Source organism: Tachypleus tridentatus, chromosome 3 (genome assembly GCF_004210375.1).
Source record: "Tachypleus tridentatus isolate NWPU-2018 chromosome 3, ASM421037v1, whole genome shotgun sequence".
Taxonomy (NCBI): domain Eukaryota; kingdom Metazoa; phylum Arthropoda; class Merostomata; order Xiphosura; family Limulidae; genus Tachypleus; species Tachypleus tridentatus.
In genome coordinates this window covers 8,978,522-9,004,014 of record NC_134827.1, presented here as the reverse complement: position 1 = coordinate 9,004,014, position 25,493 = coordinate 8,978,522, and the positions used below count along the sequence as shown (strand labels likewise).

Here is a 25,493-nt window from a genome sequence, read left to right as displayed (position 1 = left end):
CTGTTTTTTTTGTGTGTTTTTTAATATCCGTAGTTACTCAATCACAGACTACGTTTTATATGCCACATACACAAGAACTGATATTATGTTATTCAAACCATCATACTACTAGTTTTAAACATTATCGAGTTTACAGTATGGATAAAGAGCTGGTGCAGACATAGGCGCGTGCAATATACCGTTTACTGCTTAGAGACGTTTTGGTTAACTCAAATATATTTGTTAAGCTTTTTATTTCTATAATTCAAAAGTTTAAATACAAATAGCATCAGTATTTCCTATCAGTACCTTTTTTTTCTGACGTAACACTTATAACCATAAAAAAGTATTGACATATTTTATTTCAAAAATCAAATTTTATACAAGGATTACTAAACAATTCGCTGTTCGTTTTAATTACAACTTCTGGCTTTTGAAAAAAAAAGTTTAAATTCAGCAACAGTTGAAATTTCAATTCATTAACAAATGGTACTTTTGGTAGTAATAACATAGCGCGTGTGTACATTTATTGACTGAAACCAGTAAAACAGTTGTTTATCCTCTAGCAATTATTTTATCCTTTTCATCTCACGACGTTTTATAAACATTGTGAACTCTCTTGCACTTCTGTTTCTTCCAGTTCTGTTCGTGTATGTTTTTATGAGGGTAGAGATACTGCTGATTAGTTGCATACATTTTGTATGGGAGGTAGGGATATTAGGATTTACATCATTTATCAATTTGGTTCAATAACTTATTTTTTTATCACAAAGTTATGCAAAGGCCTATGAACACTGTGCTCATTGCAAGGTCCAAACCCCAAATTTTGTGGCGTTATAAGCCCTTCAAGCTTATTGGTGAGCTACCAATGATTTTTTATTATAATAATTTTGTCTGTATACGTTGTAAAATGACTGAGTGACTTCGATTTTTATTTAAGATAGAAACAAAGTGGTCCGTTATCAAACCTAAATCTACAGCTAGTCAATGGTAAGTATTAACGGACTTAAAACACTTAAGTCCAGGATTACATTTCCGGCGGTAGACAGAAAGCTGACAGCCAGCTAATGGTGTGCCATTTTGCTAACACAAACAAACAATACGAGCTATAATAACGAGTTGTTTAGTTGACAGAAAAATAATGTTAATACACTAGTTTAAAATTTTAAAACTGCTATATGTAAAGTTGTGTAAAGTTCCAACTTCAGGAAGGTAAAAACCACAAAGCAGAAAGGGGGGACCGTCCGTCTGATGTAAGAGAACGTCCTGAAAGATGCGAATAAGATAAAAGGATCTAAGTTACTTTACAGTCGTTGTTTAGGTTATCTGTCTATTACACACACACACATATATATATCCATTTAAAATGATTATCAAATGAGAACATTACTGAATTCAGCTTCATCCTAACAGTTTCTTAAATGTGTGTGACTACCGTGGACTGCCCTTTTCCGACACCTAATTCACAAATATGTTCGTTTAATATTCATCCACAAGAGTATAGCAAAGCAAAACAAAAAAATAAAACGTTCTATCATTATAACATAAACTTTTCATACCTATTTTATGAGTAATATGAAAAATAATAGAAAATAGATCAACGCTGTTATTATTCACACACACACACACGTATGTATATGTGTAAATAGTCATTTTCTATCAAATTCGGAAACATATCGTTAGGAAAATTTGATGAAGGTTTATATACATTACACATGTGAATTTGATTCAACCAAACCTAAATGTTCACACTCACCTTACTTGAAAACTTTTCTCCATGTTATCTCAACACATTGAAAGCTTGTGTAGAGTTTATCAAAGAGATCGACCTTTGAAGAACACAGTGTGCAAAACGTTGACTTGCCCAATCGCATCAACGAAGGTATTATAAGTTATTTTAGGTGTTGTGGTGACTTTCATCCTACATCATACGTAGGAAGTTCAGTAGAAGCAGAGGCGGGATAGTAAGCTGCGCATGCGCATAAACAAAGGGTAAGACCAACCACGGAAAACAAAAGTGGACCACTTATCAAGTCGAACATGTTTCTATATTTACATAAGCCCCCTTATGTGCTCAGTCGTGAATTTTTCCATTTCTAACCTCCTATCTACACTCAATAAACACTACATTTGCCGTGTTCGCAAGCAGATGCAGGAGTCTTTCCAACTTTAAACATATAATGTAAATATTTATAAAGATCATTATTTCATTTCTTCTTCGGCTGTGAAGTGACTGAAATTTCTTATGTTATGTATACAGAGATCTTCAGAATAACTCACTTTGATATTAGCCTACAATGAAAAGAGTGATTTTCGTGAAGAAAACCTGCAAAATGTACCAAATATTTCCCTTGAAAACAGTTAGGGCAATAGTTATTAAGCGTATTAACCAATTGTCAGTGCGCGTCGAATAATGGACTTTTTTTTTTCTCTCAAAACGTATGCATAATTATGATAATACAGAAAACCGTTAAAAACATTGAAAGATCAAATTTTAGACAACATCGTTTCGAATATAGAGCACCACACCTTCTGATCTCTTTATAGCTCGTTCAGGCTTTCTGCCAGAATTATCAGTATATTTTCTTCCACGTGCTATTCATCCTCTTCTACATTCCTATTTCTTCAAAGCAAAAGTGTTAGCCTAGTTAAAAGTTTCCACCGTTAAACTACCTAATAATGGGTAAGTATACTTACAAAGTGGGTCACTCGTACTCTAAAATGTTCCTCTAAAAATATATCTAATTATAAGAACTTATCAGAGAAGGTAAAGAAGGATTACAGCAATATGTAAGCCACACTATATCAACTATATGAAGTGAAGAAAGGCTCGGCATGGCCAAGTGGTTAGGGCTCTCGAATCGTAATCTGCGAGCCACGGGTTCGAATCCCCATCTCACTAAACATGCTCGCCATTTCAGTCGTGAGGACGTTATAATGTGACGATCAATCCCACTATTCGTTGGTAAAAGAGTAGCCCAAGAGTTGGCGATGGGTGGTGATGACTAACTGCCTTCCTTCTAGTCTTACACTGCTAAATTAGGGACAGCTAGCACAGATAGCCCACGTATAGCCATGGACGAAATTCAAAACAAACAATCAAATGACGACGAGGCCTTTCGCCATGAACCAGGGCTCGTCAGGTCAGCTTGGAGACAGTAGTCACACGAATGGTTGAGATACAAAATTAGGTTTTCGAAATGATAAATTATTTCTTGTAACATGAAGATTTATTCACATAACTCTTAGGAAATATTACAATTATACAATAACGTTAAAGAAAGTGATAAAGTTCATGATAAAGCTTACCACAGAAAGTCCCATGGACTGTACTAATTCCCAACAATTAATATGTTGAATCTAACTTTCCAAGTTGCGGTATACGTTTACCAGTTGCTTAATTTTAACAAAAACTACCAACAATTATATTGAATTTCAAGTCCTCACCAAATACGACCAGTGTTCGACGAAGTTTTATGATAATTGTTTCCGCACTCTTGTTTAGAATTTACGTATGTACAGGAAGACAGGAGTCACCGAGATTGTTTGATTGTACTTTACAAGAGAATATAGTCCATAAAACTTGTCCTGTTTTACATGTTTATTGAACTTGCAATGTAAATTTGTTTCTTCTATTGCTAAGTATAATAACTTCAACTAATTAAGTAACATAAAAGTAGTAACTTTAATTAGTTGAAGTTATTATACTTAGCTATAAAAGAAACAAATTTACATTGCGAGTTCAATGAACATGTAAAACACGACAAGTTTTATGAACACTCATATACGAAACGTTTAAATTTCTAAAGAGACAGCATTTAAAAAATTAGTATTTTATGTCCTCAAACGTTTTGAAATTTATTGCCTCTTTCAGCAGTTTTAAACTATATCTCATAGAAAATAGATATATGTACAGGATAATTAAAACTATTTATATTTCATGTTTCAATAATTGTACCCTGTCATTTCAACCCCATTAACATAACTTACATACGTTTTTGTTGTATTCTTTTACATTATAGCAATTAGATAAGAGATTAAGTTTCTATGATTAACCCTTTAAGTTATATATTGGCTATTTAACATATTTTAATTATTAACAATTACAAAACAGCTACATTAATAGCAATTATGTAATAACTAATCAAAATACACGTTTCTTGGTCGATCATGACCAGATGGTTAAGGCACTCGACTCGTAATCTGACGGTTGTGGGTTGGAATCCCCATCACACCAAACATGCTCGCCCTTTCAGCCGTGTGTGTGTGTGTTAGGGGAGTTTATAAAGTTACGACCAATCCCACTATTCGTTGGTAAAAGAGTAGCCAAAACGTTGGCGGTGGGTGGTGATAACTAGCTGCCTTCCCTCTAGTCTTACACTGCTAACTTAGGGACGGCTAGCAGATAGTCCTTGAGTAGCTTTGCGCGAAATTCAAAAAAATAAAACAAATTTGAATAGCGCCATCTACGAATAGAAACACTTTATTAACCCTGTTTATTCTCGCCAAAAACTTAATATAATATTTTGGGACAGCATGAAACCTAATAGTTCATCTAGGCTGTCTTATCTTCCAAACTGAAATAAAGCTATTAATTAATTAATTTTTTTAAAATTAAATCTAACCCTATTCATTTACATGCTTAACAAGCTTTTTCTAAAGGAAATTTGTTATCAAGTTGGTTTATGTTCATAGTTTCGTAAATGGACTTTGGTGCTATTTCGATTTATACGAATCATAATATAATATTGTTTAAATTAAATCAAAGTTATGAGATGAAAAATGTTCACAATCTTATCGAAAGGTTTAATATAATTAATGATACAATTAATGTTTCTCATGAGATTTACGATTACTTGCACATTTTTATATGATGTTTAACTTTCAATAATTCATTCTGCTACATTTACTAATAGGAAAAACGTGTGCATTTTTAACATAGCGTCGACATCATTTTTACACGTACAAGAGAGCCTCTCACTAACTCCCCGCTAGTACAGCGGTAAGTCTACGAATTCACAACGCGAAAAGTAGGCTTTTGATTCTCCTCAGTGGGCTCAGCAGATAGCCCGACGTGGCTTTGCTATACACAAAACAACACGCCTCTCAGTAAAATATTAGATCTGATCTAACCTTGCTTTTTGAAGTTTGATAATCTGATATCACAGATAAAACTCAATTTACTCTAAAACACGTGCTATTATACAGGCATAAATAACAGAATTTGAAGGTTCTCATTTATCTTTTTCAGGCTCGATCGACATGCTGCTTATCAAATAATATCATTACATATGAAACACGTTTATTAATAAAACATGAACTCTCACATCAAATAGAAACTGGATAAGAACTCGAGTGGCCCAGATATAAGCTTTTTATAGACCTGGATGCAAATACATGTAAAAACTAGGTTTTACGTGCTCTCTAGCCTCCCGGTATCAATTTATTGTTTCGAAACAAATAGGTGCTTTTCAAAATCTTCGTATATTATCACTGAGAAAGGAGAATTTGTTACGACGTACTTGTTTTAGTGCTTTTCAGCATTACTTGGTCACCTAGTTTCGTGCTAACACTCAGTCTTTCCAACAAATTGTTTTCATCCACTAAAATAGTTATAAGTGAAGCGTGCAAGCGAAAACTTGACATTCAGCCAGTTCCGTTTAAAAAGGTTATATATATTTATATATATGTGAACGTTTTTCTTTAAAATAAAAGTAATATAGAAGAAATAGTTATCTCAGTTTTCTAGTTCAAAACGGACTTTCATAATGGTATATGGATTTAAAAATTAATAAAACTGACTTCTTTTTAAACGTACGATCAACTTATTTTAATCAATACGTATTTAAAATATATTGATCACAAATATTGGCAGTTTCATTTTAAATAATTTTGTCCGCTACAAAATGATACATCTGTTGACAATTACATGTGTTTCAAAATTAAGTGGTAGCAGTACCATCCAGTATTTCAAAGTTAACTAGTAACAGAACCATCCAGTATTTCAAAATTAAGTGGTAACAGCACCATCCAATATTTCAAAATTGGGTGGTAGCAGTACCATTCAGTATTTCAAAGTTAAGTAGTAACAGTACCATCCAGTATTTCAAAATTAAGTGGTAACAGCACCATCCAATATTTCAAAATTGGGTGGTAGCAGTACCATTCAGTATTTCAAAGTTAAGTAGTAACAGAACCATCCAATATTTCAAAATTAAGTGGTAGCAGTACATCCAGTATTTCAAAATTAAGTGGTAACAGTACCATCCAATATTTCAAAATTGAGTGGTAACAGTACCATTCAGTATTTCAAAATTAAGTGGTAGCAGTACCATTCAATGTCTATGAAGTAACTGTCAAAAATACCATGCAGTGAAAGTAAGTAATAAACATCTGATGTGCAACAATTTATAAGGTTTGACTGGTTATTTTTTAAATATTTTACACTATGCCTTAAATGATTCTTAAAGGGTCTTAGGATTAACTGGAATGTAGGTAGGTTGAGAATTAAATAGTTCAATGAATATTTCTCAAGACGATCGTTTAGAGCTGCCCTCTTGCTAATAAGTGCGAGAAGTTTTACGCGAGTTTAGTTCTTAACACTGTTCAATGTGACGTTAGTGAACTGCACAGACAAATAAAACTAACTAGCAGTATTTCGTAAGTAGGAAAATCAGTTAGCCGAATAACTCAAAAATCACATCCTAATGTCACAGAAAGCCTGAAAGATTAACGAAACATTACAACTTGGGTTGCACCAGGACTGCAGCTTTACTCCTTATGTAATGATATGTAACTAGACTGGCAAGCGTTCGATTTACGGATACCAATATGACAGAAGCTCACTTCCGTCCGTGTCCATTCGTATTCTTTAGAATCTTCTTTGACGTTACATGAATGCAAGAAAGTTTTATGGTTATTAAGTTAGAGGATGTAAAAAATAAATTGTAAAGGTAAGCTAAGATAATCTGCTTCCATAACAAAGAAATTTATCTCAAGTAACTTCCAGGTTATGTTATAACGAAATGTAATTTTGATAGACATATATATACAGAAACTGGTCAGTTACTTTACTTTAGGGTTTTGTTTTCATGGTATTGCTAAGGCTTTGAAATTCTTGATTCAAGTAATGTATATAAAGACCTACTTCTTAATGCAACTATCACATTAAATAGAAAATATTTCATAACTATTTCTATCATCCGTTATTTTAGTTTATTTTTATGCTGATAAATTATGTTTTAACCACAAAAATGACCACGAATTAGTTTTACCAAGATTTCTACATGTGATATGTCACACAAACGGTCCAGCATGGCCAGGTGGGTAAGGTGATTGACTCGTAATCAGAGGGTTGCAGGTTCAAATTCTCCTCACATCAAACATGCTCGTCTTTCCAGCTGTGAGAGCGTTATAAGTTAAAGCCAATCCCACTATTCGTTGTTAAAAGAGTATCCCAAGAGTTGGCGGTGGGTGGTGATGACTAGCTGCCTTCCCCACAATGCTAAATTAGGGACGGCTATCGCAGATAGCCTCGTGTAGCTTTGCGTGAAATTCAAAAACACAAACAAACATGTCACAGAACGATTACGGTTAAATGTCAGAAACTTATACAAATAACTTGAAATCTTTAAATCACGGATGGCAGCAAAATCTTCTTTAACGATATGTCAGAGTAAATTACCCCGGTTTTTAGCGGGGTAGGTCTGAAGGCATCCCGCTGTGTCACTGAAGGTCGAATCACAATGAAACAAATCTAAAAATACAAGTATATATCAGTTAATAAAATAAAATATGCTCTTTACTTATAGTTATTAATATAACGTTTTTGCAGTTCTTGTTTTTATAAGCTTATTTTTCTGGCACTGTGGTGAACTTGAAATTTAGAATACATTGCACAAAATAATCGTGGAAACCGTAGTCTTTGAAATTTAAAATAATTATAAACTGGAATTTTTTCTGCCTTATATAAGCTTCTTTTAAATTTAACCACAAAACCTAACTGAATGCACCATCTGTAGCAATTTGCTTACTTTGTTTGGTCACGAAAATTAAACAAAACGGTTGTTTCTTGAAATTCTTACTGTGCGTGTTCAAAAATAGAATCACAGAAAAATAAACAGTTCCTGGTCAAATAAAACATAAATGCAGTTGAATAAACAATTTGAGAAACTTCTAGACTGTAATTCGGCCTTAATCTTACATTTTATGCATATATACACGTAACATTGTGCATATTTTTTCTCATATATTTATATACAAAATAATTAATTTTTTAAAAGGAGTATTTTGTTTTTGAATTTCGCGCAAAACTACACGAGAGCTATCTGAGCTAACTGTCCCTAATTTAGCAGTGTAAGACCAGAGAGAAGGAAGCCAGTCATCACCTCCCCGCACCAACTCTTGGGCTACTCTTTTACCAACGAATAGTGGGATTGATTGAACATTATAATGCCTCCACGGCTGAAAAGGCAAGCACGTTTTGTGTGACGGGGAGTTGAACCCGCAACCCTCAGATTACAAGTCGAACGCCTTAACCCACCTGGCCGTGCTGTGCCTGTAAGGAGTAATATAACTGGACAGTTTTTACTTAAATAATCATAAGTCACTGTTTCTTTTTATAGAAGTTCCTGCGTAGACTAAATAAAGAAAACTTATCATTCTAAAACATGTAAAGGATACCTTTATTCGTTTCTCGAGCGTAACGTATCTTAGTAAGCATGCTGAGATGTGTATCAGTAGATCCAAAGTTCTAGTTTCGACATATACTGTTGAACATACTTCGTGCTTTTAGCTGTGTATATGTGTATTCACGTGTGTAGAGTATGACACTTTACAGTGAGACATTAAAATTCACTCTTAGTTAAAAGTAACCTCGTAAACGGCAGGTGTTATTGTTGGTTCCTTCCCTGTGGTTCTTAATTTCAGGATTTATATGCCTTTATCCTAAGATCGCATAAAGAATCATTCAGGTTTACAATACCACGCATTATTTTCTATCACGTTTAATTATTATTCAAGATTTCAGATAGGTTTTTGTATATGCTGTCATTGAATATTGACAAAATTGTGTCTCGTAAATCCTCATTAGATGTGAATCAGTTCATAAAAATGTCATTTTAGTTTGCACGTTGTTTTCAAATTGCAAATTATTCATTACTTGTAAGTTTTCAATGTTTAAAATTTGTATATCGAAAACGAGCACAATTATCTTATTAGGGTTATAAGGTCTATGATTAAACTGAATAAAAACTTTAAAGTTACGCTGTTATTATAGCGTTTCTGACGTATGATTCTCTGAACACTAAAAGACGCAAAGATCTGACACTACTGCATAAGATAGGAATTTGTAGGAAATCCACGAGATGGCGACACAAGTGAGTATTGGAGTAAATTATAGTTGATCGTAGACATACTGAGAAAATGTCAAGTTACAAGATAAAGTTAGCTGTTCCTACAAACTTCTCCAGTTTTAATCTATTTTGACTGCTTCACACGATGGTCCTCTACAGTCCAGTGCCGGATTAAGCATCTGTGGGGCTCATAGCATTTTTAGAAAACCCTGGAAAAGAATCCTATTTGCCCTCATGATAAATTCAACCAAAAGTTTTGTCAAACCAATAACAGCATAACAGGTTTAGTCAAGTTTTTCGACTGAATCATATCATGTACTTAGTTTTTGCATACATTTTTCAAATTAAAAGATACAGAAACTTTCCTGTCAGATTAATCTGTTCTATTCAATATCATGCGCGAGACAAGTTATGGATTTAAATTTTCATGTATAGTGACAATGATTAAAACAAAACGTAATTTTTGTTGCACCATGGGTGGATATTAGGGCGGCGGAGCGAATGCGTTTTTCATTCTGCTCCGAGTTTCGTTTATTTTTTACCAAATCTTCGGTGCTGAGAGTAAAACTTGTTTTGGAGCAATTAAAAAAGTATTTACTCCAGAGAAACTCTGCTCGTTTTTGGAGAATAAAGAGGTGACTTCAGACTTCATTTATTTTTGACCAGGTCTATAGAGCAGAGTGGAGAAACGGTTCTGGAACAATAAAAAGGATATTCACTCCAGAACCACTTTGCTCCTTTTCGCTCCAGGGACGCTTAGGAGCATAAAGAAGTGACTCTAGGTTTTCTTTATTTTTGATCAGATCTTCGGAGTGGAAAAACACATGCGCTCGGGAGTGATTGATCCAAAAAGTATTTGCTTCAAGAGCACTCTGGAACATAAAGGAATACTCCGAACTGGAATACTCCAAACCCCTGGTGGATATGACACAAATGAATCTCTGTATTAATTAGTTTTTTTTTAATAATCGTATTAAAATACGTTTAAAACGTTTCTTATGGGTGCGGGGCCCGTATCATTTGCTACTTATGCTAATAGGCTTAACCTGCCAGTGCTCTAGACCTGTACTTTATAGTAATCATAACTGTCACAACTTGTATAATTTGTTGTCACCAGAAAGATCTCCAAGTTTGTTGTTGTTTGTTTTTTTTTACAGTTAGGGAAATTTATTGAAACACTTAGAATGTCAAAAACGTGTGGATCAAGTGCATTTTTTTTCATTTGAACAATATGCAAGTCAAATACACGGTTTCCCGGGTAAAAAATATTATGAAGTAAACCCAATAAGTTATCTCTGCTTATGATTACGTAACTCAAAGTAGCTTTATGTACAATGTGTCTAGCGATGAAGAGCATGATGGCTACAGAAGGTGAACCATTTTATTATATTAAGCAAGTGGAAACACAGAAATCATTTACTAGCTCACAATAAATACCCTTTTCTTCTTACATTTTTCGGTGATTTAGACACATTTATAACCATGCGTGGCACGTGGATACGTGCAAGTTCTTGAAAATCTTTACATAAGCATAATCTTTATCTTATAATCAATAGTTCTTTAATTAATTATCAACATTTTACATGAAAATCGTTACGCATTATATTATAACAAAGACAAAAATATTGAATGAATATTTGTAAATTAGAGTTCATTTTAAAATATTTTTACCACCTTAAAATGTTGTAAGTAATTTTCGAAAGGTATATTTCACACTTCATACAAGTTTTCTTCGGTGGACACACCAGATAGCCTGACGTAGCTTTGTTATGAGATAAACACGCACACACTCACCCAAGTTTTATATGCTAAGATTCCTTCACCTGTTGTTATAATGCACTTCACCCAAGTTTCATATGTTAAGATTCCTTCACCTATTATTATTATGCACTTCACCCAAGTTGTATATTTTAAGATTCCTTCACCTATTGTTATAATACACTTCACCCAAGTTTCATATGTTAAGATTCCTTCACCTATTATCATAACAATTTAATTTAAAAACATTTAAATAGTTACAGTAGTCTCAATTATCTATAATTCATACTGATTAATTAAAGACTAAACTTTAACTACAGAAGCCCTTACTTTCTAATCAAAAGATCGATGCGATTTTGATTTTGAGTAATAAAGTCCTCTGCTTCGGCTACAGTCATGTTGGTGGCGCTTCGGTCGCTAATCTTCAGAAGAATATCTCCAATACTTAGGTATTGACTACTAATAGTACCAGGAGTAACCTGTTAAGAAAGAAAAAAGACATTTATGATTATTTTCTATTTCTCGAAATCATATATGAGTATTTATGCTTAATAAGATATGTTATTCATAGTGCATTTGTAATGTACTATTTAACATACCTCATGAATAACACGCAGTTTCCTAAGTTGATATTTATATTCGTCTTAGATAAAAATAAGATAAAACTCATAATTTTATAGGCATCAGTAACAATACGCATAGGCTCAAATATATTTCAAGATCGCTAAATCAGGTAAAATTATTGGAAAGGAAAATGTTTTTAAGCCCTCGTTAAAATATTAAGATATTAATCTACATGATCAAATATTTACAATATTCTAAACTTGATCAAAGAGTTAGGCATTAGTATAATATCATTTATATCAAGCCTAACAGTGAAAGAAGAAACGATATATAACGTAATGTTTTGCCTAATTCACTCAAAAACTGCATTTCGCCAGTGAAAACTGTTAGAGCATAGACCCAATATGGAAAATATGTTATCTACATAACAGCTTCTAGCGCATTAGTGGCTCTGCTTCTCTTAAACGTATAAGAGAATTTGTAGAAAATTCAGCTAACCGATTATTTAGACCATGGTGGTAAAAATCTCAACAGATAAGTTGTTTGATTTCATGGAAATGAAATACTAATATTTCAGCATGTCCCAGAAAAAGGCAATGTACTACGGACGCCAAAACACTGCTTCATGATCGTTTTGGGACAGGCAACCGAGCTTTCAGGTTCTCTCTAGCATAAATTATTAACGTCATTGGACAAGCAACTGGATCGTCAGGTTCTCTTCAGCATTAATGATTAAAATCATCGGACAAGCAATTGAGTCTTCAGGTTCTCTCCACCATTAATGAGTAAAATCGTCAAAGCTAAAGCTCAGAATTGCATAATCTTTTAATCTTGGTTATTGTTTTTTTGAGATACCGATCAGTATATTTTAGTGATGCCTGGTCTATGACGAAATCAACTAAGTAAAATCTGCAGTTTAACCTTTATCACAAATAATTTCAACAGTAGAAGACACGGTGCCTTCTAGTTGCAAAGTAAAAGAATCCAGAATCTATACACCTATCGTACTAACAAATCATAAATGCTGTTATTCTACTCATGAGTGCACAATGTTATTACTTGGTAGATTTATTCTAAGCTGCCAATGAATCAAATCTGGATTAGCTATTTATTTCTGAGTATAATAGACAATGAACTATTATTTATAAATTTCGCGTCATTTAACGTCAGATTATATTTAAAGAAATAGTTACAGTAATGTTCAAATCCTCATATACTGTAAACACAGCTGCAGTTCTAAGATTAATATAATGGTAACTTACTATATCTTTATGCGTTTGTATATTTCACTACAGTACAAACGTCTTATATGTACGCATGTGTATTTCATAGAGATAGTATAACAAAAACACATCAACTGCTTTCTGTAGTTGATAATTCAAATACAAACAATGCACATTGTATGCTACCAAGGCCATATGTTTCTAGCTGTAACTAGCTGTGAATATATCGATGTCGTATCCTCAGCTTTTGTGGGGTTGTTGGCGGCTTCCTTTGTTTGCTTGTACACACATATACTTATATAAATGTAAGATATAACTTGAAACCTAAGTTTAACCTCGGTATTATATTGATTCTGGTTATGGTGTTGCGTATATTTATAAACCAAAATTATTTTATAACTATGTTGAAAGAATCCTGTTAATTCATTCATTGATCACCACAAACACAGTATACAACAGCCAAGTAAAGGTTTTTCCAAGATTATTCAAAAATAAAAAAATTATCGCAGAATTTCCTGTGTTTCTCGCGAAGAAAACTAAATCCACAAACGTGTCTTACATGGTGTAAATCATTTAAAGTAACACAGCAATGAAGCTTTTCTTTTAAGTCTAACAAAAGTAATTAATATTGCACTTGACTTCCTACGCACCTCATAGAATAATTAAGTTAAATTAATCCTAAATTTCTTACTACATATGATGAATTTATTAAAATAAACTGTGTGTTTAAAATGTCATTACCGTGCTGTATAAAGCACAATTAATTAATTAAGAATTAAAATATTTTTATTTTGTTTTTATCAGTGCATTGTGTATATTCGCTAATAAGTAGTTATATATACTTAACTTGTTATTCAAGACGACGCAGTAAAGGTGTATTTATGACCAACTCAACCAGCTCACGTATGAAAAAATGTGAATACATCCAGTCAGTTTCTGTGAGACTGAATTGCACATGTACAAAACAATTAAAACATAATTGGTATTTATAATATTTTAGCTGTCACTCCCATTCAGTTCATTTGTATGCAATTTACCTCATCAAAAGCTTAGCATTCAGGCCGCCCTTTAGTTTGTTTTTGTTTGTTTTGTATTAGGCACAAAGCTACACAATGGGCTATCTGTGCTCTGCCCACCACGGGTATCGAAACCCGGTGTTTAGCGTTGTAAGTCTGCAGACATACCGCTGAGCCACTGGGGGGCCCGCCCTTTGGAAGTTTGTTTCTAACAATACGTACATTGACAAAACGTCTCGTTGCGACTATGATCATGTGATTCAGTCTCGAGGCTGGCACCTTATGCAACTGTTGCCAATCGGAATCAGCAAGTAGCAGTCATCTGCTTGTATTGTGAGCCCTGATATGCCTCGTTCAAGTGTTCGACCGCCTGTGCCATTGATGTGGCAGAAGTTCTATTTTGCTAACACGTTTTAGTAAAACAATTGTTGTTGATTCTTACTCTAAAGAATCTTATACAAATTTAGAAAACAAGCTGGACATGCACAATACATATCAAACCGAAACAAACGTAGGTATCAAAATAAACATATAAAGGCAACTCCATTGCACCTGACCCTTTTCAAGACAAACAAAAATGAAAGGAATGAAAACAAAATTGACAGTCAAACTGTAGCTATACGTGTTAAGAATTTTACAGCAACTATTTATTCACGTGTTACCCAGGCCGCGTTTTTGTTCAACTTGGATCAGGGTGGAAGGTAAAACAAAATATACGGCCTAAGCAACCAGTGAATAAATATTTCCCGTGTTTTTGATAGTTACCATGGATTTTTATCAATACCAGCTAACAAACCACAGCAAGTAAGAAAGTTACACTCGACTGTAACCAACGTTAGTTTTAGAATAGCAGCCCCATTATTCGGAACAGACTTATACTTTACAGACTTTAAGAACCAACCAGATTATTTAAAATACATAGTGGTAGTTTTCCTCTCTAAAACAGTTATAATAACTTTCTTTGTAGTAAATATTATGGAAATTAGATTAACAGTTTCTTGTCATCACCCACATACACTCGGTACAGCCATATCAAGCATCATTATTTACACTAATTGCTTAAGCTAATATCACATGACGTTAAACGCCCTTTAGTTAGAATAATTTCATAAACTTTAGTAAATTTATGCTGAGAAGTTGGCGATGAATAATGACTGTCCATCTGTGTAGTTTTTTATTTTGAAAACTTGAGCTAGAAACTATTAATCTAGTTTGCTTGACCTGACCAATACATTTGTATCTACACGTATTTTCACTCTATAGTTTTGCTGCTCTAAATGAGCCGTCTTTAAACCGAATGACAAAAACTAAAAACGGTCCACTTTTACTCTTAGATGAAACTGTGATAAAAATGTCAGACCGATAGCTTGCGTGACTTTTTGCGTAGGCGTGCGTAATAATTTTGGCCAAAGTTTACTGGTTTTCGTTAAATTGTTTGTTTGTATTAAATTAAACGCAAAGCTACACAATGGGCTGTCTGTACTCTGCCCATCACGTGTATCAAAATCCAGACTCTACATGTGTGAGTCCGCAGCAGACATACCGCTGTGCCACTGAGGAGGTACATATAACTTTGCACATATGATTTATATTTAGACCATATTTAACACTTAATTATAGGTTTAAAGATCTTTCAGTGATCCAAGTATGAACCAAATCAATACAAGATAAGTATGCTTTTCTACCAAATAACTTTATGTACTTTCGGTGGTAAGTAAAAACAAAAGGTTTGAATTTTGCGCAAAGCTACACGAGGGCAATCTGTGCTAGCCGTCCCTGATTTAGCAGTAGAAGACTAGAAGGAAGGAAGCTAGTCATCACCATTTACCGTCAACTCTTGGGCTACTCTTTTACCAATCACATTATAACGCCTCCACGGCTGAAAGGGCAAGAATATTTGGTGTAATGGAGATTCGAACCCGCGACTCTCGGTATACGAGTCGAGTGCCTTAACCGCCTAACCATGCCGAGCGAAAACAAAAGGAAAATATTCAATCAAAATTTCTATCTCGTGTATTTCTTAATGGATTGCCTTAAAATTTGGTATATGAAGTAAGGGTTCGTAGCACACATCCAACGTTAATAACACATAGTGAGTCCTGCAGTTCGTTTAGGTTGCATGACACACTACTGTGTGTCTTGATCATATATTTACTCTTGGAATTTATTTTTACCTGACTACTAAGAAAACCTGATCAAAGGTAAGCTAAAAGTAAAGATAAGAACTAAAATAATTTAACTGTGGTGTAAATGTTATAATTAAAAGAGAAAACTAAATAAATAAGTTATAATTAAACAGATAATGCACATTAAGACATAATAGGGTGTGGGTGTGTGTTTTTCTTATAGCAAAGCCACATCGGGCTATCTGCTTAGCCCACCGAGGGGAATCGAACCTATGGACATAATAAGACTGTAGTTCGCATTCAGTCATTTTAAAGTATCGTGTATGTGTGTTTTTTCTTATAGGAAAACCACATTGGGTTATTTGCCAAGTCCACCGAGAGGAATCAAACCCCTGATCTTAACATTGTAAATCAGTAGACTTACCGCTGTAACAGGAGAGGAATTTTAAAGTATTTCCTTGCATGTTAAAAAAAAAGATTATATGGAATACAAACTAATTGTTATAACACCTTGTAAAATTATCATTCATCCTTCAGTTATGAATATTAAACTTTATTCGCTTTATATTTTATTTTGAGTAATTGTTTACTTTAATTAATAAATTAAATTAGTTTTGTTTAAAGAACTTAATAAAGAGAAGGGGTTAAAACGACGTTAGACTTTGCAAAATAAAAAAGAAGGAAAACAAAATCTCAAAGGAATTTAATAACCTGAATTACTAAAATTATTCTTATTTTAGGCGGTGCACTGATAAAAGCTGATGAAGTATTATGAAGACAAACAATTTAATTTTTAAGAGAAATGAACAAGAGCTCCATGTTACGTAAAATAAATTCCAAGCTCAGCCTCTATTTTGTGGATTTAAATATTGTTGATGTTTTCTGTTATTAAACACAAAGCTACACGAAGAGATATCTGTGCTCTGCCCCCCACGTGTATCGAAATCCAGTTTCTAGCACTATAAGTCAGTAGACACAGTTGTGCCACTAGGAGAGGAGGGATTGGACTTGAATATCCAGGGTGTCGACATTGCCTAGATGTCCAGAATATTTAACATCTTGAAGAGCTACGTTTTTCACAGTTATCATAAAAAGTAAGATTTTTTATGTTTGTTAAATTATTTCGCACTAGAATTCTCAACATATTTTGATTTACGTTCAGTTTCATTCAAAAGGATAAGAGATTTTTAAATAGATAAATAAAAAAACAATCCAATCCAAAACAAAATAAATACTTATTTGTAAATAAAAAATAAATATGTGCATAAACAAACAAAAATGTTTTAGAAAACAACCATATTGTGCTACCTGCTACATCCGCAGTGGGAAATCGGAGACAGAATTTTAGCGTTGTAAATATGTAAACTTACCGCTATCTTAGCGGGGGACTATAAAAGGAAAATGATAACAGCGTATAAATATAAACAAATAAAACCAATACAAATAAAATTATTACTACTCAGGATAAAAATGATTTTAAACGAAATAACAAAATTATTTTATAAAAATGGTGATGAAATAGAGGTAAGGAGATGGATAAATATTTAAAGATATTAATCAGTGATGTCGAGAAAACCCACTTGTAGAGAAATATATATGAAAAAACGGCTCGTTTGGGTTGAGAAAATATTTTATGTAGAGGAGCTCTTCTACGTAAAATATTTTCTCAACACAAACGAGCCGTTTTTACATATATATTTAAAGATATTCATAGTGGTGTAGATATAATATAGGATCGGAAGTACCATAGAAAAATAATTCTTAAGAATACATGGAAGCGGAACTTTTTTAAAAATCAGAAACTCAGATACGAACAAAATGGTATACAAACCTTTTCGTTAGAATGGTGTGTTAACTACATAATGTTAGAAAGGTTTGGTTATACAATTTTAAAACGGAAGCAGTATATACCTAATTACTTGTAATTTTTCAGTCCTTAAGATGGCTCACTTAACTACACACCAGGGTTAAATATTACATCATTCTACTGAAAACGTAATTAATAAATGCAAAAATAGACAAGAAAAGGTCCGGTTTGTTTGTGTTTTTTATGGCTCAATGCTATTCACTAAACTCGTACTAAATCAGCAACTTAGACCCACTTTCACAAGCCTACGCATTGATTTCACGTATAATTAATGCTATAAAATATCTTAACCTTTCAACAGCTAGCATAAAAAAGAAGAAAACTGGATTATTAACAGCTGTTTTGTTCGTTTCAATTTTCTCTATTTTACATAATAGCTTCAGTGACTGAAGTATTATTTATATCTAACAATGTTTACATGACAATGTAACTGAACTTTACTGGTGACGTTATTGCACACAACCTTTTTTTAAAAAAAAAATTGTGTGTATGTGAATAATACTAGATCCATTAGCGAAAGATGGTATCAGCGGCTCTATTCTAGTGCAGCAATTACTCTGATATAAAAGGGCAAATTCGTTTTTCTATCTCACTAGTATCTACAAATACTACCAGTTTCATAAACGCCCTAGAAAACAAATATAGTCCTGGAAATTTACTTTATATCAGATCACAAACGGTGTGTACATTGTTGTAAATCAAAGTTGAAAATAAATAAATAAAACATATCGCTAACATAAAATAGCGTAATTCATTAACCTTGGATTGCATTCTTGATATTAGCGTTTGAAACACACTGTATATAAAATAGCCAGTGCTAAGTATTCATAAATTAACTTCTATAAAACAATAAAATGTTCGATGAAAAGCTTATAACCTTTGACCTCTGTGTTACAACTGTTAATTTGAATATTTCTCCGTAATTTGTAGTGTAAACAAGATATGAAGTATTAGCACAATGTAGGTTTAGGTTTGACATGTTACATGATATGGCGATTTGAATTATTTAAGCAACTAATGAATTTATTGTATATTTTACTTGAAAGAACCGGAATACATTATATAGAAATATCATGGTTTCATTGATGAAATAAAAAATAAATTGTCACCAACTTGCGTACAGCTGTATTGGTATAACACCATATGTTTAGAGAAAACACTGCGTTTGCGTGCAACGCCCTCTTTTCTTTTATTTAGATAACATCTTCTGGTTTTCCAGACCACCAAGGTTCATTCGTAGTAGTAAATAAACAAATCGGAGAAATTTATGGCACAAAAAATAAAACAAAGACTTCACTTTTATTAGAAAAAATTCCACATCTGTGGCCCATATAGCTTACTTTTTACACAAGTGCTAAGAAAAAAAAATGTATATATAATATGGAATAACAAAATATACCAAAAACTTTCATATTGCTTATTAATTAGAAATAAAGCAGCAGATTACTTGAATAAAAGAAAAATGTAATTTTATTATGTACATCAAAAATGTACTTTATTTATAAGATATAATTTTACGAAGAAGTATCTCTTTGGATGTATATACGCCTTACAAAGTAACAAACAAATGTATATGTCCTTGGAATACCAGATTATTCTAAGGTGGGGGTTGGCCCTGTGGTAAAACGTTAGGCTTTGCAACTAGTAATCTGTATTCGAATTGTGCGATATTACAATACATTCGTCACCTTGTAAGACGTGACCGCGTTATAAAAATCACAGTCAATTTCTTATCGTAAATGATAGGTGGCAGGATAATGCTTACTGGCTTTATTCCCTTTCATTATTGTTTAAACTTAGGGACGGCAGTAGGTAGCCTTAACAGCTTTGCCGTAAATACAAATATAGCTTGTTTATGTTATTAAGACTATTCATTAACTGTTGTATACTAATAGCTGAAAAACGTTTTATCTTACGAAAGGCCGTGAACTTATTTCGTTTCTAATTATTAAAATAATTCATTTTGCTTGGCTTCTTTCGGTTTCTGTATGGATTATCACAAATCTTATAGCCTTATTATATATTAACATTTAGTACTCTCCAGAAAGTTCAATAACGTTTTAGTCAACAAAAAATTTAGCGTCTTAGAGATGGCGTAGTGTCAAAATACGTTTGTTTAACACTGTCATTTTATAAAGTAAACTTGTATTTTGCTAAAGTGAACAGAACTGGATTAGGAAAAAAATAATAAAGTACACTTGTTCACAGTTAAACAACTTGGGAAGTCCTATGAGTCAATATATGCAAGTCTTTTCATGTTCTGCCATTTAGCTGAAGATATATTAATAAATGAAATCTCGTCTCAAATATTTAGACATAAAAAATTAAGTTATAAATATGTTCATTTACTTTCAGTGCGTTAGCAAAAATAGGACACAAAAATTTAAACTTACGTTACGTTAAGGGGAAATAATCACTCACAAATGTATTTCTATAACACAGAAAACAATTGTTTAGTTAAAAATTTCATATCCCTAATCTATTATCATGATCCATTTCGATTCTTCTCCAAGGAAGCTGTTTAACTAGTTTATCCCTCCTCTTCCTTCATTATGAACAGATTAACCTCTGTGTAAACAGAAGACATACGGGATAGCTGTAACCAAGCACGTTGTGCTTTATGTAAACTTTATACCTACATAGAACGACTAACAGAGTATTTTTAGCACAACTCTTTATCCCAATATACGTTTTACACGGTAATTTCATATCAGTCAAAAACTCTACTAGAAACTACTGGCTAGAAGGCTCTTAATAAATGTTTAATAATCAAAACAAGAGTAGGTGACATCACATGCTGGTATAAAACTACTGTCATTAAATCGACAATTCGTGTTGCGTAGCTCAATCAAATGTAAAAAATATCAGCGACTATTTCAGTCTTTGTAAACAAAAATTATGTTTACAGTTTTAAACGATAAATACAAGCTCAAATAAAAGATGGTATTTGTTACAAAATCAATAGGAATGTTTGAAATATGACTGTTCACAAAAGATACAAATATAGTTCGTACAGGTACCTATTATTAATCCTGTTTTAATAAAGAAATACGATTAGGATAAACGTGATACAGTATTTACAATAAGTTAATTTCAATATTATTATATTGCAGTCTTCATCTTAATAATGAAATAAATGTATAGAATAGGTCTGTACTTAGTGTTCATTACTATTTCAACAAAACACTAATTTCCGCTAGAAAAACTGAATATTATAACATCTAGAATAATATAGATATATATTCTATTACTACATACGGAATTTCGTAAGTAACATTACCAGTGGAAGTTTATTACTGAAATGGGTAGATTGGTTATTATTGTAGTAAATTGCACTTAATTTTGCAAAAATGAAAACTGTGAACAGCTATATATTAATTTTGATTATCATGTCATTGTTTAATTTCTTTATGTCTTGCTTCACTGAACCATTTCCTTTCTGAAAATTTCCCTTTTAGGCAAGAAAAAATCTTATATCAACTAAAACAAACCTTATGCGCTTGTGAGAAGAAACAACTATTTACATTTATTGAAACAGTTTTTACAAAATACCAGTAATCTTTCATTAAACGTTAGCTCTTTAATGTCTTATAAAAAACATTATTCATATGGTGAAAAAATAGGCCTGTCGAGACAATATAACTCAAGATGTCAAATGTTGTGCAGCAACGACATTTATCTCATGTAACAATGACATTCATTATGTTTCAGATGGGTTTCAAAAAGTTTTAAATAAACAAAACTTATTAAATGTAAATTATGGGTTATAAGAGACTTGGTAATGAATATAGTAACAACAGTTTATAGTATATTTAATGTTTAATAAAAGAAATTAGTATAAAAATTCCAAAACCTTATTTAGGTTATTACTGTGAAATTTGGGCTCAAATTTTACATGTGGGAATTTTTCATTAAAATATTCTAAAAACTATTTCTCAAGAAACTTGACGCTGAGTTGACCGTGAATGGTGATGACTAATTGACTTCCCTCTAATGTTACACTGCTAAATTAGGGACGTGTAGTGCAGATAGACTTTGTGTAACTTTGCGCGAAATTCAAAACAAACAAACAAACAAGTTTATTTTGAAACATCCTGTTTTCAACTTGAGTCCTTGTATTTTGACAATCTTCTATGATAATCCCAAATTTTTATCCCAAAATTTCAACTCCATTTATCAGGTATAAGACAAGGTACAGAATAACAGGAAGTAAATAAACAGACAAGAATATTTCTCGAAATGAATATAATACAAAAACCCACATAAAGAGAAAAAGCAGAAAATTATCCCATCAAATAATTACCTTTTAAAAATGTACAGATAGTCAGTATGACCTTCAATAGCTTGAAATTAGTAACTTGGAAAAAAGTACACACTCGCACATATATCTATATATACAAACAATTGTAAACCTATTACTTTATTTCAGATGTCAATTCGACTATAGACGTTTTCTAAAGTTTTTGGATCAATAATATCGACTAAAGGAAACTTTTAAACACTAAAATCATGTGTTTATTCCGAAGTTTTACATGAATAAAATTGAAAAGGATCACAATAATTTATCTTTTTGGCTTTATCCTTTTGTAAAGTTAAAGCAAAAATTGGAATTTTAACTAATTGATTGTATTATATTAAGATTATTAGACCTTAAAGCTTGGGTTTATACATTTTTAAGATGATTTCCTTTAATCCTGGAATACTTATGATTAGCTTTGACGAGATACAAACTACATTAGATTGAAACAGTAGGGAAAAGATGTTTTACCTGTGATATCGTCAAAAGCCTCTTCTTGTCAGCTCCCCCTTCCAGACGAAACCCCCATGGGATGGACTTATCATTTCTTTGAAGAAGAATGTTTAAAAGTTTCTCCATCTCTTCAAATATAGATATACCAAAGCGACAGATTCTGTTGAAATAAAATGATAAAAATGTTTAAAAGTACCTTTGCTCGAAATCCACTAGAACTGCAAGCTTAAAACATAAGCAATATATGTAGAAGTTGGTGAATGTTTTCAATGGACAATCATATGGTGAAATGACAGAGAGAAAGTGCTTTGATCTATCTTCTTTGTGTTCTTATAGAAATAATATCTTAGGAGATTAAAACGTCATTTTTCTCTCCCTCTACCATTTTTCCCAAAGGTTGTCCCTTAAAACTCTTTGTCTACTATTTTCTATCTGCTAACTTGATTAAGGTTGTCTCTTAAAACTCTTTGTCTAGTATTTTCTATCTGCTAACTTGATTAAGGTTGTCCCTTAAAACTCTTTGTCTACTATTTTCTATCTGCTAACTTGATTAAGGTTGTCTGTTAAAACTCTTCGTCTTGTATATTCTATCTGCTATGTCTTTTAAAGAACATTTTCAATTTATCAAATAACTTGTTTCACCCAAACTGTATTAGTATTATAGCTGTCTAGTAGGTCCCATGACATAAGACGAACAAGTTAATATTTCGAAAAGATATGTGGGGAATAGTTAACATTTTAGAATGAAATGACGGGAAGGGTAAAGAACAGATAAGTTTATAGACTGTCTGAGGTGAAATGTGGTGAAAGTATATCTTACCAACCGTCTCTGTTTGGCCAATGGTGATGAAGCACGAAACCACGTGCCGCAAGTTCGTACCCTCTACCAGTCCCCACGATATTATGCCGTAGCATGTCAACACAGTCTTTGGAACATGTGGAGGACAGGACTCGTGAACTCAATGTTTGGTTAACAGTTAAAACGACAAAATAACATCGTAGGCGGCCGGCAATTTAAACAAACCTTTGAGAGAGAAATGCTTACACGTGGTTCCTATTTTTTTTTCCAATATCATAAGGTTGGAGGCCTGATGGTATTATTAAAAATGTCTCATTTTTAATTATAATCTACATTTGTAGCACATTTACAGCACTGAACATGTTTACTCAGTCATTCCTCAAGAACACTGAAAAAATGGTACATGATATCCTCAAATTGTTATCATAAAAAAGTTGAAACGTAAAATGTGTCATTAATTTTAACTGTATCATGTAAAGTAAATAACTATATTAAAAAAAAATGGTTATTTGACTTAACTTCCGCGAAAGACTGCAAAAATTATAATTTGATTTAATAGGAGGTATTTTCATCTCTGAATTTTATGATGTCCGGGTACACAAGAAGTCGTGTTTTATACTGTTTGTCTATGTATACATATTTGTTGTCTGTGTATCAATTAATATCTCACAAATTTAAACTAACCACAGGAAAATAACAATACTGTACTCAGCTTTCCAAGTTATTGGTATTTGCCTTATTTTTACAATCATTTATCAATAACGTTATTTTTAAAATTTATCAGTGATAATTTATAGCCCTTGGATATTTTCTATTCTTAACTTACAATAAAAATTATAAAGAGTATATTAGAAAGAAAAATAAAACATTTACGAAAATAGTATAAAAAACAACGACAACAAACACTAATCTTCCACTAAACATTCTTGCTATATTATATTATCAAAACACATTATTCTTATCGTCAGAAATAGGCCTGTCGAGGCAAGCATTCCTCAAAATGTCAAATGCCATGCAATATTAACATTTATCTTGCTGTAATACTGACACTCGAAATCTCCACGATTTTATCCTTTCCTAGCATGAAATATAGAAATTTGAAATAGCAAGCAAATTATATTATCTTAGAAAAATACCACTAGGATTAAAATTCGAAACGTAGGCTCGTAAAATTCTAAGCGAAATTTTTCTCTAATTCTCCAAGTAAAAACAGGCTGAGACTTGCTGTTTTTTTTTTTTTTTGTTTTTTGTTTCCATCAGGAAAGTTACGTTTTTCACTGGAGTTAACAATGGCTTTCCTTACGAACAAGAGTCTCAGCTATTACAATAAAAGCAAAATATATGTTAAGAAAAATAAGTTGTATGTCAGTACAACTAATCTAACCTAACGACAGTGTGTGTATTTCAATCAGTATTTAGACAAGGTTAAGGTATTTTGTATAAATACTAAATTGTTTTATTGTTAAGAAAGAAATATGAAACATAGGTGATATATTAAACAAGAGAAACATCAAAATACGTATAAAACTGTCGTCAATGATTTTTTTATTTAAAACATTGATATTTTATACAGTGGAATATTATGGCTTATGAAGAACTGTTTGAGTGGCAAAACGCGTTATTTATCCTGTTTATCCGCAAAAAAACAGTTCCTGTAAATTGTGTATTGCTATTTCCTTTAAACATGTTAATTGCTGACCATGGACTTGATTATTTCCTCAGTGTTAACAATAACTTCTTTGCCCCTTTTTTTTAAATACAATAAAAATCATAAGTAAATACACTGTAAGTTAGGATTCTCTAAAAGCAGTCTGATTAACAGTATAAGTTTTGAAAGAAAAATATATTTAATTGTTAACATCCTTGATGTAAAAATTTAGTATAAGACTTTCAGTGCCCTGAGGCATGTTTTCTTTTGTTTGTTTTTTTAAACATCCCAAGATTTTATTATTATTATTATTATTACAACAGCGACCGTAACCTTCATTAGGGCTAACTTCAGATGTTTTTGTTACTTAGAGGGGAGACGAGGAACGTGTTTCATTACACAAGTATGCA

At 32.3% G+C, this 25,493-nt stretch overlaps 1 protein-coding gene across 1 annotated transcript in view; it reads right to left on the bottom strand.

Moving 5' to 3' along the window:
- The window catches only part of LOC143246308 (uncharacterized), a 62,134-nt gene extending 38,988 nt beyond the window's left edge, over window positions 1-23,146 (bottom strand). The window contains exons 1-3 of the mRNA XM_076492804.1: window positions 23,130-23,146; window positions 22,655-22,796; window positions 11,421-11,569 (exon numbers count right to left, since the gene is read on the bottom strand). Coding sequence (XP_076348919.1) covers window positions 11,421-11,569; window positions 22,655-22,762 — 257 coding nt within the window. The 5' untranslated portion in view covers window positions 22,763-22,796; window positions 23,130-23,146. The remainder of the gene's footprint in view (window positions 1-11,420; window positions 11,570-22,654; window positions 22,797-23,129) is intronic.
- Window positions 23,147-25,493: the final 2,347 nt, after the last annotated feature.